Consider the following 16,728-nt stretch of genomic DNA (forward strand, 5'->3'; position numbering starts at 1 on the left):
GAATATCTGGGAAAATGTGGATCTGTTTTCCGTTGTACTTCAATGGGATTTCGTGTTAACTGCAGAATCCGCTCTTTTACTTGGAAATTATGAATCCTCACCAGCATGAGCTTCTCTGTTGCACTGTTGGCAGCTGGGTGGTAGATTGAGCAGCAGATATGAGCAATTCCTCTTTCCCTGAGGAATGAGTGGAATACAGCGGCTATAAACTATGGTCCATTTACAGTGATCGAGAATGACTGGTTACAATAGTGACTGAAGACACTGCTAAGGTATCCTCACACTGCTTCAGTGGTGACAGATGATACAAAACCAACTTTGGAAAATATTCAGTAGAAACCAGTAAGAGTGATGACGAACTTGCTGTCCCTGGTCTCTGTTTCAAAGCCTCAGACGTAGGGCTGGGCCATATGGTCAGAAGTGTTATCATATCATATCAGATGAACATCACGATCAGTAATCATCACAATAAATGATAAATTGTTATTTCTTTTCAGTTAAAAGTTGTAGTTTTCCTCCTGAGTGAAGGTTGAAACCAAATATTTAATTGCGGTTTTATACTACTCTTTATCACCAGAAAGTGACAAGCGCTTCCCAAACAGCAACCAAAACCCAAAACCAAACAGTCTCTCCAGCGTGTCCTGGGGCTTTCTCTGGGCCTCTCAGTGGGACAACACCTTCAGTCAACACCTCACCAGGGAGGTGTCCAGGAAGACCAGATGCCTGAGCCACCTCCTCTGACTCCTCTCAATGCAGAGTAGCAGCGTCTCTACTCTGAGTCCCTCCTGAATGACCGAGCTCCTCACCCTATCTCTAAGGGAGAGCCCAGCCACCCTGCGGAAGAGCAGCGGCTCTACTCTGAGTCCCTCCTGAATGACCGAGCTCCTCACCCTATCTCTAAGGGAGAGCCCAGCCACCTTGCGGAGGAGCAGCGGCTCTACTCTGAGTCCCTCCCGAATGACCGAGCTCCTCACCCTATCTCTAAGGGAGAGCCCAGCCACCCTGCGGAGGAGCAGCGGCTCTACTCTGAGTCCCTCCTGAATGACCGAGCTCCTCACCCTATCTCTAAGGGAGAGCCCAGCCACCTTGCGGAGGAGCAGCGGCTCTACTCTGAGTCCCTCCTGAATGACCGAGCTCCTCACCCTATCTCTAAGGGAGAGCCCAGCCACCCTGCAGAGGAAACCCATTTCAGCCGCTTGTATTCGCCATCTCGTTTTTTCGGTCACTACCCACAGCTCATGACCATAGGTGAGGGTAGGAACGTAGATCGACTGGTAAATCAAGAGCTTTGCCTTTTGGCTCAGCTCCTTCTTCACCATGACAGACCGATGCAGCGCCCGCATGACTGCTGAAGCTGCACCGATCCGCCTTTCGATCTCTCGCTCCATCCCTCCCTCACTCGTGAACAAGACCCCGAGATACTTAAACTCCTTCTCTTGGGGAAGGACTCCCTCCCCGACCCGGAGAGAGCACTCCACCCTTTTCCGGCTGGGGACAATGGTTTCGGATTTGGAGGTGCTGATTCTCATCCCAGCTGCTTCACACTCAGCTGTGAACTGCTGCAGTGAGAGCTGAAGGTCACTGTCTGATGAGGCCAACAGAACCACATCATCTGCAAAAAGCAGAGACCTTATCCCGAGCTCACCGGACACCTCAATACCCTGGCTACGCCTAGAAATTCTGTCCATAAAAGTTAATCGGTGACAGTGGGCGCCCCGGGGGAGTCCAGCTCTCACTAGAAACGACTTACTGCCGACAATGCGGACCAAGCTCTGACACCGGTTGTACAGAGACCGAACAGCCCTTATAAGGTAGCCCAGCACCCCATACTCCTGGAGCACTCCCCACTGGACTCCCCAATGGACGTGGTCGAATGCCTTCTCCAAGTCCACAAAACACATGTAGACTGGTAGGGAAAACTTCCACACGCCCTTCAGGATCCTGCTGAGAGTATAAAGCTGGTGCACTGTTACACAACAAGGGTGAAAACCACACTGCTCCTCCTGAAACCGAGGTTTGACAATCCAGCGGACCCTCCTCTCCAGCACCCCCGAATAGACCTTACCAGGGAGGCTGAGGAATGTGATCCCCCTATAGTTGGAATACAGCCTCTGTTACTGTCCATACTGTTGCAAACTAAATTGTGAATTTATTCAACATTTACCATTAATGCAAATATTATTGAAGAATAATGACATGGAAGAATCACATTTGAGTACATAGATCTTATACAGTATGTTTGGATTTATCAAATCTGGCATATGATCTGGTTTAAAAATCAGTATATTGTTATACAAGTTGATTTAATTCTTGTTAAGATTATTGTGTTTTTCTTTGTTGTATTGTAACTTCCTAAATTAAAATAAGAAAACAGACAAACGAGTAAAAAAAAATGATGTAGTACCCAAACGCATTCCTATTACATAATCATATTTGCTGTTGATTCAAGCCCATGTAAAATATAACATGCCTAGCCAACAAAATACATCTCATCCATAGAATCACCAACACACTACTTGTTAGCAGGTGGAAGTGGAATGATGGAAGGGGGGTTAGGATTGTCATTAAGTACCATGTCACGGCAGAAGAGGAGATCTTCCTTGCCAAGGCCAAGCTTGTACTGCCACACGTACATTTTAGAGTGAGGCTGCAGAGTCAGGGTCATGGTCTCTGCCACCTCAGTTGCTTCTTCCCAGTTTTCACTTTCTGTGGTGACGCTGATTCCTCCATATTCTGCTGACAGAGAGAACTGGTATTTGGCAATCGCTGCTGTCAGAGCACCTGCCTGATACGTGCCGCTTATATTCACTTTCCAGTTGTGCTCGATACTCGATGACTTGGATTTGATAAAGCCCACTTTCCGGGTTATCTTCTTTTCCCAGGTTACAGGAATTTCTGAATCATTGGAAATCATCTTAATGAGATCCCATTTTCCAAAGGCTGGGCCAGTAGATGCATGTCAACTAAGACAGCCCCGTAACATCCAGAGCCTTGAGGAACTCCAGAGTGGAAGAGGGTCCAACTCCCCTCAAGGAGACTGGTTCCAGAGCCCAAGTTGTGCGTCGAGGTGAGCCCGACTATGTATAGTCAGAATCTCACAACCTCGTGCACTAGCTCAGGCTCCTTCCCCACCAGAGAGATGACATTCCATGTCCCTAGAGCCAGCTTCTGCAGCCAAGGATTGGACCACCAAGGTCATCGCCTTTGGCCATTGCCCAAATCAGACAGCTCCTGACCCCTTTTGCCCATCCTACAGGTGGTGAGCCCATTGGAGGGGGGACCCATGTGCCTTCTTCAGGCTGTACCCGACCAGGCCCCTTGGGTGCAGGCCTGGCCACAAGGCGCTCACCATCGAGCCCCACCCCTAGGCCTGGCTCCAGGGGAGGGCCCCAGTGACCCGCAACCCAGCAAGGGAAACCGTGAATCCATGTTTTTACATAAAGTAAAGGGTCTAATACAATACAATACAATTTATTTTAATTTAGTGCCATTCAGAACAGCCATCCCATGGCACTTACATGGATGGTAGAAGCTGAACAGGTTATTTTAGCCAGGAAGGCCGCTGCTGGCATTCTTTCTGGAATTTCTGAATTCTCTGTGTATTATTATTGTGTGGATTTCTCATGGACTGAATATTACTGTAGACTTTGTTTAGTACTTTGCTGGATGACCCTTATTGGACAGGCTGATTTGGACTTACCTGCTAGACACGTTGGGTAATAACTTAGGTTGAACTTATATCAAGAATTTATTATATTGATTTTGAGGAAAATTATATCTCAGTAATTATTGTTATTGTTTTATCACTCAGCCCTAGTCTGACAATATCGAGTCCCAGCTTATTAGGGCTGTCAATGGATTAAAATATTTAATTGTGATTAATCACACAACTGTCCATAGTTACTGTCCATACTGTTGCAAACTAAATTGTGAATTTATTCAACATTTACCATTAATGCAAATATTATTGAAGAATAATGACATGGAAGAATCACATTTGAGTACATAGATCTTATACAGTATGTTTGGATTTATCAAATCTGGCATATGATCTGGTTTAAAAATCAGTATATTGTTATACAAGTTGATTTAATTCTTGTTAAGATTATTGTGTTTTTCTTTGTTGTATTGTAACTTCCTAAATTAAAATAAGAAAACAGACAAACGAGTAAAAAAAAATGATGTAGTACCCAAACGCATTCCTATTACATAATCATATTTGCTGTTGATTCAAGCCCATGTAAAATATAACATGCCTAGCCAACAAAATACATCTCATCCATAGAATCACCAACACACTACTTGTTAGCAGGTGGAAGTGGAATGATGGAAGGGGGGTTAGGATTGTCATTAAGTACCATGTCACGGCAGAAGAGGAGATCTTCCTTGCCAAGGCCAAGCTTGTACTGCCACACGTACATTTTAGAGTGAGGCTGCAGAGTCAGGGTCATGGTCTCTGCCACCTCAGTGGCTTCTTCCCAGTTTTCACTTTCTGTGGTGACGCTGATTCCTCCATATTCTGCTGACAGAGAGAACTGGTATTTGGCAATCGCTTCAGTCAGAATTCCTGCCTGATACGTGCTGCTTATATTCACTTTCCAGTTGTGCTCGATACTCGATGACTTGGATTTGGTAAAGCCCACTTTCCGGGTTATCTTCTTTTCCCAGGTTACAGGAATTTCTGAATCATTGGAAATCATCTTAATGAGATCCCATTTTCCAAAGGCTGGGCCATGTGTCTGACCAAGCCCTCCAGGAAGGAAGTTAAGAACATCTGGATGGATTGAGAATGTGTCTGCATGGGTATCTTTGTTAAGATTATTAGTTTTGTGATACTGGACCCCCCACTCATCTTTTGGCTTGAGAAAGTAGGTGTAGCTCTTTGTGCCCCAGTAGTACAGGCCATCGTTGCAGTTGGGATGCAGTGGGAATTCAGCTGCATCGCTATCCTTGTTCATATTGGACGTTTTGTGATACACGCCTCTGCTCTTAAATATCATGTAGAAATAACCATAAGCAGACAGATAGTGATCACCCCCTTGACAGTTTGGGTGCAGATTATACACCACAGCATCAAGATCTTTGCTCATATCAGACACACGCCGATAAGTGTTGCCTTTGATGATGTAGAATGTGTTATTGTCAAAGGCCAGATAGTGGTCTCCACCCTGACAGGAGGGATGCAAGCTGTAAATCGTGAGGTCAGAGCCTAGGTGGAAATTTGTTGAGTACATGAAACAGTGAAGATCCGAGCGAATTATATAATAATTGTCATTTACACCACAGAAATTAACCCCTATGGCTTTGCTCTATGGGAGGATCCTGGCCATCTTTTTTCTGAAAAATGAGTTAACAGGATGGTTGTCATCAAAAGCATCAGTATTTTTTTGCATTCTACAGCACCGGGCGGGAGGAAATTGGAACAAACTACAGAGAGTTATACATAAGAAAACACAAATAAAAATGAAACATTGGTTAAGCAGCATGAAGGCGAGTCATTCTGAGAAATATTTATCACATGTATAAGTAAAATTAAATATATAGAATTAAGTGGATTTAGCAGAAAACAAGGCAATAAAATTCACAAGGATACTTACAGTTAAGCTGGACTGCAAAATACAGTGAAGTACAGTCTTCTGCAAGAATAAGCAGTAATAGATGATTAGAAGAGCCTCTACATATACTGTACAGGGAAAAGATTTCACAATTGTGCCTTAATTTGTCTAATTCCTGTGAAATTATTAGCTTTAAATTAAATTATTAGAAAGGATTAACAGGATACCATTGCGAAATTCTTTCTTTTGAAAAATGTTTCCTCATGGCCTGTGGGTGAGGGAGGGTATGGGTTGGGCTGACTGGGCCTTTATATGTACAGTTGTTGTTTCTCCTCATGGCCTGTGGGTGAGGGAGGGTATGGGTTGGGCTGACTGGGCCTTTATATGTACAGTTGTTGTTTCTCCTCATGGCCTGTGGGTGAGGGAGGGTCTGGGTTGGGCTGACTGGGCCTTTATATGTACAGTTGTTGTTTCTCTTCATGGCCTGTGGGTGAGGGAGGGTATGGGTTGGGCTGACTGGGCCTTTATATGTACAGTTGTTGTTTCTCCTCATGGCCTGTGGGTGAGGGGGGGTATGGGTTGGGCTGACTGGGCCTTTATATGTACAGTTGTTGTTTCTCCTCATGGCCTGTGGGTGAGGGAGGGTCTGGGTTGGGCTGACTGGGCCTTTATATGGACAGTTGTTGTTTCTCCTCATGGCCTGTGGGTGAGGGAGGGTATGGGTTGGGCTGACTGGGCCTTTATCTGTACAGTTGTTGTTTCTCCTCATGGCCTGTGGGTGAGGGGGGGTATGGGTTGGGCTGACTGGGCCTTTATCTGTACAGTTGTTGTTTCTCCTCATGGCCTGTGGGTGAGGGAGGGTCTGGGTTGGGCTGACTGGGCCTTTATATGTACAGTTGTTGTTTCTCCTCATGGCCTGTGGGTGAGGGGGGGTATGGGTTGGGCTGACTGGGCCTTTATATGTACAGTTGTTGTTTCTCCTCATGGCCTGTGGGTGAGGGAGGGTCTGGGTTGGGCTGACTGGGCCTTTATCTGTACAGTTGTTGTTTCTCCGCATGGCCTGTGGGTGAGGGACGGTATGGGTTGGGCTGACTAGGCCTTTATCTGTACAGTTGTTGTTTCTCCTCATGGCCTGTGGCTGAGGGAGGGTATGGGTTGGGCTGACTGGGCCTTTATATGTACAGTTGTTGTTTCTCCTCATGGCCTGTGGGTGAGGGAGGGTATGGGTTGGGCTGACTGGGCCTTTATATGTACAGTTGTTGTTTCTCCTCATGGCCTGTGGGTGAGGGAGGGTATGGGTTGGGCTGACTGGGCCTTTATATGTACAGTTGTTGTTTCTCCTCATGGCCTGTGGGTGAGGGAGGGTATGGGTTGGGCTGACTGGGCCTTTATATGTACAGTTGTTGTTTCTCCTCATGGCCTGTGGGTGAGGGAGGGTATGGGTTGGGCTGACTGGGCCTTTATATGTACAGTTGTTGTTTCTCCTCATGGCCTGTGGGTGAGGGAGGGTATGGGTTGGGCTGACTGGGCCTTTATATGTACAGTTGTTGTTTCTCCTCATGGCCTGTGGGTGAGGGGGGGTATGGGTTGGGCTGACTGGGCCTTTATATGTACAGTTGTTGTTTCTCCTCATGGCCTGTGGGTGAGGGAGGGTATGGGTTGGGCTGACTGGGCCTTTATATGTACAGTTGTTGTTTCTCCTCATGGCCTGTGGGTGAGGGAGGGTATGGGTTGGGCTGACTGGGCCTTTATATGTACAGTTGTTGTTTCTCCTCATGGCCTGTGGGTGAGGGGGGGGGTATGGGTTGGGCTGACTGGGCCTTTATATGTACAGTTGTTGTTTCTCCTCATGGCCTGTGGGTGAGGGAGGGTCTGGGTTGGGCTGACTGGGCCTTTATATGTACAGTTGTTGTTTCTCCTCATGGCCTGTGGGTGAGGGAGGGTATGGGTTGGGCTGACTGGGCCTTTATCTGTACAGTTGTTGTTTCTCCTCATGGCCTGTGGGTGAGGGGGGGTATGGGTTGGGCTGACTGGGCCTTTATATGTACAGTTGTTGTTTCTCCTCATGGCCTGTGGGTGAGGGAGGGTATGGGTTGGGCTGACTGGGCCTTTATCTGTACAGTTGTTGTTTCTCTTTTTCCTCCCACAGCCAAAATTAGGCCAAACAGACACTCTGAATTGCACTTAGGTGGGAAAAGGAGGAAGGTTGTTTGTCTCTGTGTGATCAGGAATTGTCTCCAGTTTCCCCTGCAACCAGATAAGATGTATCGATGATGGAGGGATGGAATTCTAACAAACATGAGAATCCAATGGGGCATCCTTCTCATATCACTGCTGAATATGATAAACTTCAACCTGGAATATCTAGATATATTGTGTTTTACTAATATAAAATTGTTAATGATAAATAAATTGAATTCTATGTTTGTTCGAATCCCAGGTGGCCACTGGGTTGTGTTTTTACTCTGACTTTGTAACGCTGTGCATCATACCATATACCAAACCAGTCCACCAGCTTTTGGACAGGCTGTAGTAGGTCACAGAAGCATCAGAAGGGAATTTATTTACAGTTTATTCAGCGCACATGGGACAATTTAACAATTGTAATATGCAATATATTTACATACAGGTATATCACGTCCTGTCACCCTGTCGTGGACAAATTCTACAATGTTTCTGTCACGCCCAGCTCGTACGATCCTCATGTGTGCCACGCCCCCCTGATTATCCACGTGTGCTTCCCCCTTGTACCCAGCTGTACCTTGTTATTTTGCCCAGTCCTGTCTATTTGAGTCCATGTCTTGCCTTAGTTCTTGGCCCGTCATTGATGTCAGTCATTGTTAGTGGATGTCCCGTTCCTTTTCTAGCCGTTCTCCCCTAATAAATCCCCCTTTTTCCCCATATTTCTCCTCCTTGCCTGCTTCCTGCCTGCTTGCCTGCCCGTGTGCCTTACCCGCTCACCAGCACTCGTAACAGAATGACGGACCTCACGAAAAGGAACGAGACATGGACTCAAATAAACAAGACGGATCAAAATAACAAGACACAGCTGGGTACGATCGGGGAAGCACACATGGGGGGTGGGGGGGGGGGGGTTACACACAAGCATCGTACGAGCCAGGCGTGGCAGTTTCAGTTTTGTCGTTCTACAGGCATTATCAATGTTGTGGGCCCAACTTTTCTGGAAACCTATGAGGGAAGCAACATATAGATGGTTTATTTGCTAGAACTGGTTTGATCCGCACTTTGCTTCGTATGTCTTGCTAATTTGGAAAAATGTTGTCCGCAGCCAATCATTTCATGATGCCTATCATGAAATATTAGACAACATTGCCTAATGTTAGTGAATTTAGTGATTAATTGTCATTGTTGACACACCACAGCACAGCAGCTAATTCAGCGCCCGGGGAGCAGTGCTTGGGGGCGGTACCTTGCTCAGGGAACCTGAGTGGTGCCTTGCTGGTCTGGTATATGTACACTGCACAACTTCAAATGTTTTTCTGTTTTCTGCCTGTCGCTTGCTTGTACACACACCACATATTGTCATGTGAGGAGTGCAACACTTTCAAAACAATTAACATTTCCATCCTAAACAGCTGTAAACAAACACGCCACATGTTTTAAGCTACTTGTAAAGTAGAAGTCTTAACTTTGTAATCATATAAAAATTTTACTAAAATGGCACAATTTATTTTTAAGCAGTATCACACTATGCAACCTTTTTAAAAAAATGTATTCCTCTGACTGAAAGTTATAATCCAAACACATGCCTCTAACCCCCCATCATCAGTCTGATATGGAAGCATTGTCAGTCGACCCCCTGAAGGGAAGCATGGACCTAGAATTGTGGGACAGAAGGATCTTTATTAGATCCGGCAAGCGACGGAGTTTAAAGGGGCAAGACAAGGATCATAGTGGTGGGTGAAAGCTGGGCTCGAAAGCCGGGGTGGTCTGTCCTACACACAGGCACGGGACACAGAGACACAGGGAAGGGGAGATGCGAAGTCCAGGGGCAGGCAGGGCAGGCAGGACGGGAGACTCAGGAACGGGTTTGGTTCTGGGGAAGGAAGGCAGGCAGGGTGAGGAGCAGACAAAAGGCAGACAGACAAGGCAAGGAATGAGGGATTGGCACGAGACAAGAAACCGCTCAGTATTGCTTCGAAACATCGGCAAAAACTTTGCGATGTGCATTCGCTTACTCTCCGCTTTTATAGTGCTCCCGTGTGGAGCCTAATTGGCAGCTCTCCGGCTAACCACGCCCGGGAGGCGTGACAAGCATGTCAATAGTTGGCTATAATGCTTTCTAGATTTGGTTTTCATATGAATTTTCTAGAACTGGCTTGATTTGCAGACAGCACAGTCTCTTACAATATAACTTACAAAGAAGCTGGTTGTGTCCAGTTAGAGCTACTTAATGACTGTTGCCTAACGACAAGCCCATCTCATACCATCCCTCACTTTAGACAGTGAGGAAACATTTTTCCAAAGAAAGAATTTCACAATGGTATCCTGATTTTCAGTTCAAGACTTTGACCTTAAAGTGAACTTTTTAAGAAAATTTTTTAACTTTTTTGACAAAATGAGAACTAGGAAGAAGCAACTGAGGTGGCAGAGACCATGACCCTGACTCTGCAGCCCAACTCTAAAATGTACGTGTGGCAGTACAAGCTCGGCCTTGGCAAGGAAGATCTCCTCTTCTGCCGTGACATGGTATTTGATGACGATCCTAACCCCCCTTCCATCATTCCACTTCCACCTGCTAACAAGTAGTGTGTTGATTCTATGGATGAGATGTATTTTGTTGGCTAGGCATGTTATATTTTACATGGGCTCAAATCAATAGCAAATATGATTATGTAATAGGAATGCTTTTGGGTACTGCATTATTTTTTTTTACTCGTTTGTCTGTTTTCTTATTTTCATTTAGGAAGTTACAATACAACAAAGAAAAACAATAATCTTAACAAGAACTAAATCAACCTGTATAAGAATATACTGATTTTTAAACCGGATCATATGCCAGATTTGATAAATCCAAACATACTGTAAAAGATCTATGTACTCAAATGTGATTATTCCATGTCATTATTCTTCAATAATATTTGAATTTATATAAACATTTTTAAAATTTGCAATCAAATAAATAATAGACATAAGGACTTGTTTGTTGTAAAACATGCCGTTTCAGCTCCTCCACTCTGCTGAATTGAATGCAGTGTTTTGTAGACATGTGGATGAATAAATAAAAAAAGTTTTAAATGATTCTGAAACTATTCTGTGTGTCTAAGGAAGATAATAGGCACAGCCAGAGGTTAAATATGTGTTTTATGGCTACAATGCATGACTGGGCTGGCCCCCCATCCTGGGTTGTTCCCTGCCTCGTGCCCATTGCTTCTGGGATAGGCTCTGGACCCCCCACGACCCAGTAGGATAAGCGGTTTGGAAAATGGATGGATGAATGGATGCATGACTCCATTATTTAATTCACATCAGCATGTGACTCCAAAGTCACTCAAACTAAGAAGAATTTAGATATTGGAAGTATCAGTCCCAAGGTTCAGTTATGCCTTTAATCTAAAACAGCTTCCTTACTGAGCGTAGAAAGTATGTTTTTATAGACCCTGCTTACTGAACAGCTTTCCCATTAGCTCAGAGGTTTCTATAGACATGCCAGCCCAGCCTTTCCTATTTACGCATCAGAGGCTTTTATTTATAAGTATTATCCTTTAATCTAAAACAGCTTCCTTACTGAGCGTTCAGTAGAAAGTATGTTTTTATAGACCCTGCTTACTGAACAGCTTTCCCATTAACTCTGAGGTTTCTACAGACATGCCAGCCCAGCCTTTCCTGTTTACGCATCAGAGACTTTTATTTATAAGTATTATCCTTTTCTGCTTTCTAGTCACATTTCACATGGATATTTCTTGTGTAATTACTGTTACATTTTAATGTTAACAACACAAATAAGTATCGATACAAACAAGGAAAATTCATGTAATTTTTTAGGTACACGCTGAAATTCTCTCCAGCGTGTCCTGGTTCTTCCCCGGGGTCTCCTCCCAGTGGGACATGCCCGGAATACCTCCCCAGGGAGGCGTCCCGGAGGCATCCTGATCAGATGCCCGAGCCACCTCATCTGGCTCCTCTCGATGCGGAGGAGCAGCGGCTCTACTCTGAGTCCCTCCCGAATGACTGAGCTCCTCACCCTATCTCTAAGGGAGAGCCCAGCCACCCTGCGGAGGAAACTCATTTCGGCCGCTTGTACCCGCGATCTCGTTCTTTCGGTCACTACCCAAAGCTCATGACCATAGGTGAGGGTAGGAACGTAGATTGACTGGTCTAAGCTGGAGAGCTGGAGAGACTATGTCTCTCGGCTGGCCTGGGAACGCCTCGGGGTCCCCCCAGAGGAGCTGGACGAAGTGGCCGGGGAGAGGGAAGTCTGGGTCTCCTTGCTGAGGCTGCTGCCCCCGCAACCCGACTCCGGATTAAGCGGGAGATGATGGATGGATGGACGCTGAAATTCTGAGCATATCTGACCCAAGGTAGATAGTTGGGCGACATCGTCTTCCTTTCGGCTTCATGTTGAAAAGAACTGTCTCTGATGCAAGAGTTAAATGTTAAGTTCTGAGCACAATGATATACATACATAATATGCACATATTCATTCCATGGCTATTTAAAAGTGAACTCTTCTGTTAAAAATAACACTATTATAAGTGTTTTTCTAATTTTGTAGAGAGAAAAACCGTTAGATCTATATCTATCTTTAGATAAAAAAGCACACATACAGTATACATATCTTATATGTATGCCATGAAAATGTATTTGCCCCTTCCTGATTTCTGTTCTTTTTTTGTTGCATATTTCATACTGTATTTAGTCCCCCTTTACGGTTATTACAAGCTCCACTCTTCGGGGAAGGTTTTACACCAGATTGTGGGTGTGGCTGTGGAGATTTCTGTCCATTCAGCCACATGAGTGTTAGTGAGGTCATGCACTCATGTCAAGTAAGGAGCCCTACGGTGCAGACAGTGTTAAAATTCATCCCAAAGGTGATCACTGGGGTTGAGGTCAGGGCTTTGAAGACTACTCACGTTCTTCCACACCAACCATGGCATAACACGGAGTCTTCATGGAGATTGGCACTGTCATGCAGGAACAGGTGTGTGCCTCTTAGTTCCAGTGAAGGGAAATTGTAATGCTACTGCATACAACAACATCCTAAACAATTGTGACACCACATTCTGGTGTCAAGGTTAGTGGGTTTTGTGTCTCTAGAAAATTATAAATACACATATAATATTATATACATTAAATAGAGTTTATTCATGTAGAGTCTATACCAAGTGTGACCTCGAGGGTAAAAGCACACACACGTACACCACATAGCTGCGACCATCTTTATACCAAGTTAAGTAGTAATTCTGTAGATCGACTCATTTGGACACTGACCCTGTGGGTGTTTCTAGTAGTTTAAAAACACGTTTATTTTTCTGCATGTATTTTTTGTGTCGTGTCTTAGCTGATAGGACTACGGTTACTCACACTGTTAACGGCAGGTCAGTATGGAGCCAAGGTTCTCTGTCACTCTGTATATTTTCTCTGTGGCTGCAGATCCAATTTGGCCAGCAGAAGCACTATCAGGACTGGTTCCAGAGGCAGTTCCTGTCCATGGCTGAGAGTCAATCACTGAGCTGTGCTCTTTCTACAAACAAAGCTTGCTTGGAGTGCTCCAGCTGGGGGGCGAGCCAGTGTGGTCAGCCAATGGTAATGTTGACACTACGTCCTTTAGAGTTTTGACAATTGCAGGTAGCTCTGAAGAGAAATGGTGTTTTGCAATGTTTAGGTTAGTGCTGTGTATGAAGGTGAATATTTCATTTAAATGCATAGATTTGATATAAAGTGATATGCTATTTCATAAATATGCTACTGAATATGCATAACTTTGAGCATCACCAACAACGACCAGCGCCACCTGGCCATGGCGCCTTCGGGTCGGTGGCAGGCAGTCAGATGTTGCCCGTGAACTTGGTGTGTCTCAAAGTGTCATCAGTAGACTTGCATCAAGACACAGAACTACTGGCAGAGTTCAGGACAGACCCAGCAGTGGAGCCCCACGAGTGACAGACCGTAACGATGACCAGTACCTAAGGACCACTGCACTCAGACATCGTTATGCAACTGCCACACAGCTGCAGGCCCGTTTACGAGACGCGCGGGGTACTACGGTTTCCAGAAAAACCATTCGCAACCGACTCCACCGCTTTGGCTTGAATGCCAGATGATCGTTGCAGGTGACTCGACTGACACCAAGACACCGCCGTGAACGTTTGCAGTGGGCACAAGACCATGTGACCTGGACAATGTAGCAGTGGTCTACCGTCCTGTTCACTGATGAGTGTCGGGTCACCTTGCACAGAAATGATGGCTGTCAGCGTAGCTGGAGACGGCGAGGAGAGTGATACACTGAGGTCAACATGGTCCCCAGGGTTTGCTTTGGTGGAGGTGCAGCAGTCTGGGCAGGCATCACCAGTCAGCGCAAAACAGATCTGGTTATTGTCCATGGCTCAGTCACTGCACGTTCTTACCTCAGAGACACCATTGAACCCATCATCATCCCCCAATTCCACCAGCACACCCCCAACTTTCTGTTCATGGATGATAATGATCCTATGATGGGCCTCATTTCTACATGTCACTTCCATGGACTGTTAGCTTTAGATTATGGAGGCAGCTTCCCTGTGGTTACAGTGTACAGGGCAAAATGGATAATTACAGATCCCGCCTCAGACACTGTCTTGCATTCTCATTAAGTATAAATCTTCCCTTTCTTGTAATATATGACGAGCCATGCGGATTTAATTCTATATGCCACTTCCAAGTTTCAGTCTAACAGATGCTTTGCAGTTTCCTTTTTCTTTCATTTCTTTCATGTATTAATTCTAATAAAATGGCTTGTATAGTGGCAGCCAATGAGACGTTTCTATAATAGTGTAGATATTTCACAGGAGGGCTTGCAAGGTGTACAGTAGCTTTACTTATATGAGAAAATTGAATCAGATAACAAAGACAGTTCAATAGTGTTTGGATATGAGATCTACAAAAATACCGAAAAATTACAATAAAATACTGACGTTTGGTGAAAGACACATTTTTATTTATTGATTTATTATGATTTATTTCATTCCTCAGGAACTGGCATCCATAAACATTGACGTTGGTAGCTGGACATCCACATCTGTCTTTTGCCAGGACAACAGAGAGGGAAAATGCAGATTATCCTTGACCAGAGAACGCTCAACAGATAATATACAGATCATTTTAAATAAAAAAAAAATCAACAATAAAATGTATGTTAACATGAACAACAATACGGCTTTCGGACAACCGTATTGCACTCTGTAGTATGGCTAACAATATTGCACTTGTCACGCAAGCTCGTCAAATCCTCATGTGTGTCACGCGCGTTGCTTGTGCATTGCTGTCCTGTGTTTAAAAATAAACCCCGCGTTCCCTGACTTTGGACTCCAGTTCCTGTTTCCCCGCCCCGTCTCTCCCCGAATCATGACAGCGCTGGCTGACTGCCCAGTTGCAGCGCCTTGCTGAGCTCCTCGCACGATCCGTTGTTTGCGTCCGACGGACTCCGGCGGAATTCCGCATTTTACCCTCACCAGTTAAATATACCTCCGTACATTACAGTAAGTAACTGTGACACGGAATATTTTGAACTTTCGAATGTAAAGCGAATTAACAACAACAATAATAATAATATTTAATTATTTACGCTCAATCCTGATTTCGCCTAATATAGAGCGTCGCTTAAACGGGTACATGGGGTAGATTATAATACTTTGCAGTTATATTGAGTTTGTTTTAAGTGGGGATATGAGGAAGTATGTCGGGGATAACTGTTAGCGTGCCGAAGAACCCGGGTTAAACTCAAGGCTTAATACTTTATGAAACAAGGCTAAACCACGGCGTTGCTGTATTTTTTTTCTTAGTTCATAAACAGTTTGGTATTTTTACGTAAAGACAGACTTGGTACCGTACGGATTAGGTAGGATGATGCGTCACTTAGGATAAATAAATTATTAAAAATGGTATGAAATTGTAATGATGTGTGGGGGGTGAGGGATGGGCGTGGAAGGTAGTAGGTAATTAAGTGGCTACACCTGGGTTGTGAGGGCTCTGCGGTTAAGAGAGCCGAGCTCGAGAGAAATGTTCTGTTAGACGTAGTACTCGTGGGGTCCTGGAGGGAGGTGCAGCTCGTATGTAGTTTAGGGCGGCCGGCGGTGGTGCCAGATAGCGGGCTGTAGGGACAGGTTTCGGTGCGGTAGGGCGAGGGCAGTCAGGACGGTGGGGACAGGAGTGCATGACCGCTGCTTAGTCCTGGGTGTTTGATAGACGTGAGCTGCGGCCCCCTCATAGTGACGGATCGGCGGGGGGGGGGAATTCCCTTTCCGTGTGGCGCTCTAGATTACGGAGCTGTGTGAAAGTTCCCTCCCCGGGGGAGGTTCTTGATCCTCTGGGGGGACAATATTTTTTAATCGTGTCCTTATTGTATGTGTGTTCTGTGTGTTTTAAGTAAGCAGCGTAGCCGCTAGGAGTTGGGGCGGGACTATAGAGGCGGTTCTGGTCCCGTAACGCTTGCCTGTGCCCGAAGTGTGGGGATTACTCTGCATTGCAGTGCTATTGGTGTGCCGTGCCCTAATAGGGATGTTGTGTGGTGCAGGATTTACTGTGTGGTAACGTGTGTTAACACACGTTTGGAAATGGGTGGTTTGTTACGGGGAGATAGCGGGGCCGAACCCTTTGTGAACCCAGAACCGACCCGTTGGGTCGCTGCATGAATTGTACTGACTAAAATTATTTTTGTAATTGTAGCTGAAGTCTTGTGGTGATCTGTTCTTCTTTTGCAGCCTCTGACGCTAGTTTAGGTTCGTTACAATATTATATAGAGAAATGTATTTACAGGGTTTCTGTGTAGTACGGAAAAGTATGGAGTTTGATTTTGGTGTTTTCCAGGTGTGGATAAGTACAATCGTGTGAAAAAATTAGGACACCCCATGAAATATTTTATTCTTTAAGAAATATATATATATATATATATATATATATATATATATATATATATATATATTCTGTAAGAAATATCAATATCATTCTTTTAAAT

General features: G+C 45.0%; 2 protein-coding genes across 6 annotated transcripts in view; one reads left to right on the forward strand and one right to left on the reverse strand.

The window, feature by feature from the left end:
• LOC125721464 (NACHT, LRR and PYD domains-containing protein 12-like) overlaps positions 1–16,728 on the forward strand; it is a 388,574-nt gene that overhangs the window by 308,137 nt on the left and 63,709 nt on the right. The window contains exon 1 of one of the 5 annotated variants that reach the window (XM_048997387.1): positions 15,150–15,253. The exons of the other annotated variants lie outside the window; for them this stretch is intronic. The gene's annotated coding sequence lies outside the window, so the exon portion shown is untranslated. Of the gene's footprint in view, positions 1–15,149; positions 15,254–16,728 lie in introns of those variants that run through there. 5 annotated transcript variants of the gene reach the window in all.
• Positions 3,916–5,661, reverse strand: LOC125721485 (uncharacterized). Its single transcript, XM_048997429.1, has 2 exons — positions 5,598–5,661; positions 3,916–5,337 (listed from the first exon to the last, which is right to left on the reverse strand). Exon 2 carries the CDS (start codon positions 5,232–5,234, stop codon positions 4,299–4,301), a length of 936 nt encoding a protein of 311 aa, XP_048853386.1. The 5' UTR covers positions 5,235–5,337; positions 5,598–5,661; the 3' UTR covers positions 3,916–4,298.

Source organism: Brienomyrus brachyistius, unplaced genomic scaffold (assembly GCF_023856365.1).
Source record: "Brienomyrus brachyistius isolate T26 unplaced genomic scaffold, BBRACH_0.4 scaffold33, whole genome shotgun sequence".
In the NCBI taxonomy this organism is placed as follows: domain Eukaryota; kingdom Metazoa; phylum Chordata; class Actinopteri; order Osteoglossiformes; family Mormyridae; genus Brienomyrus; species Brienomyrus brachyistius.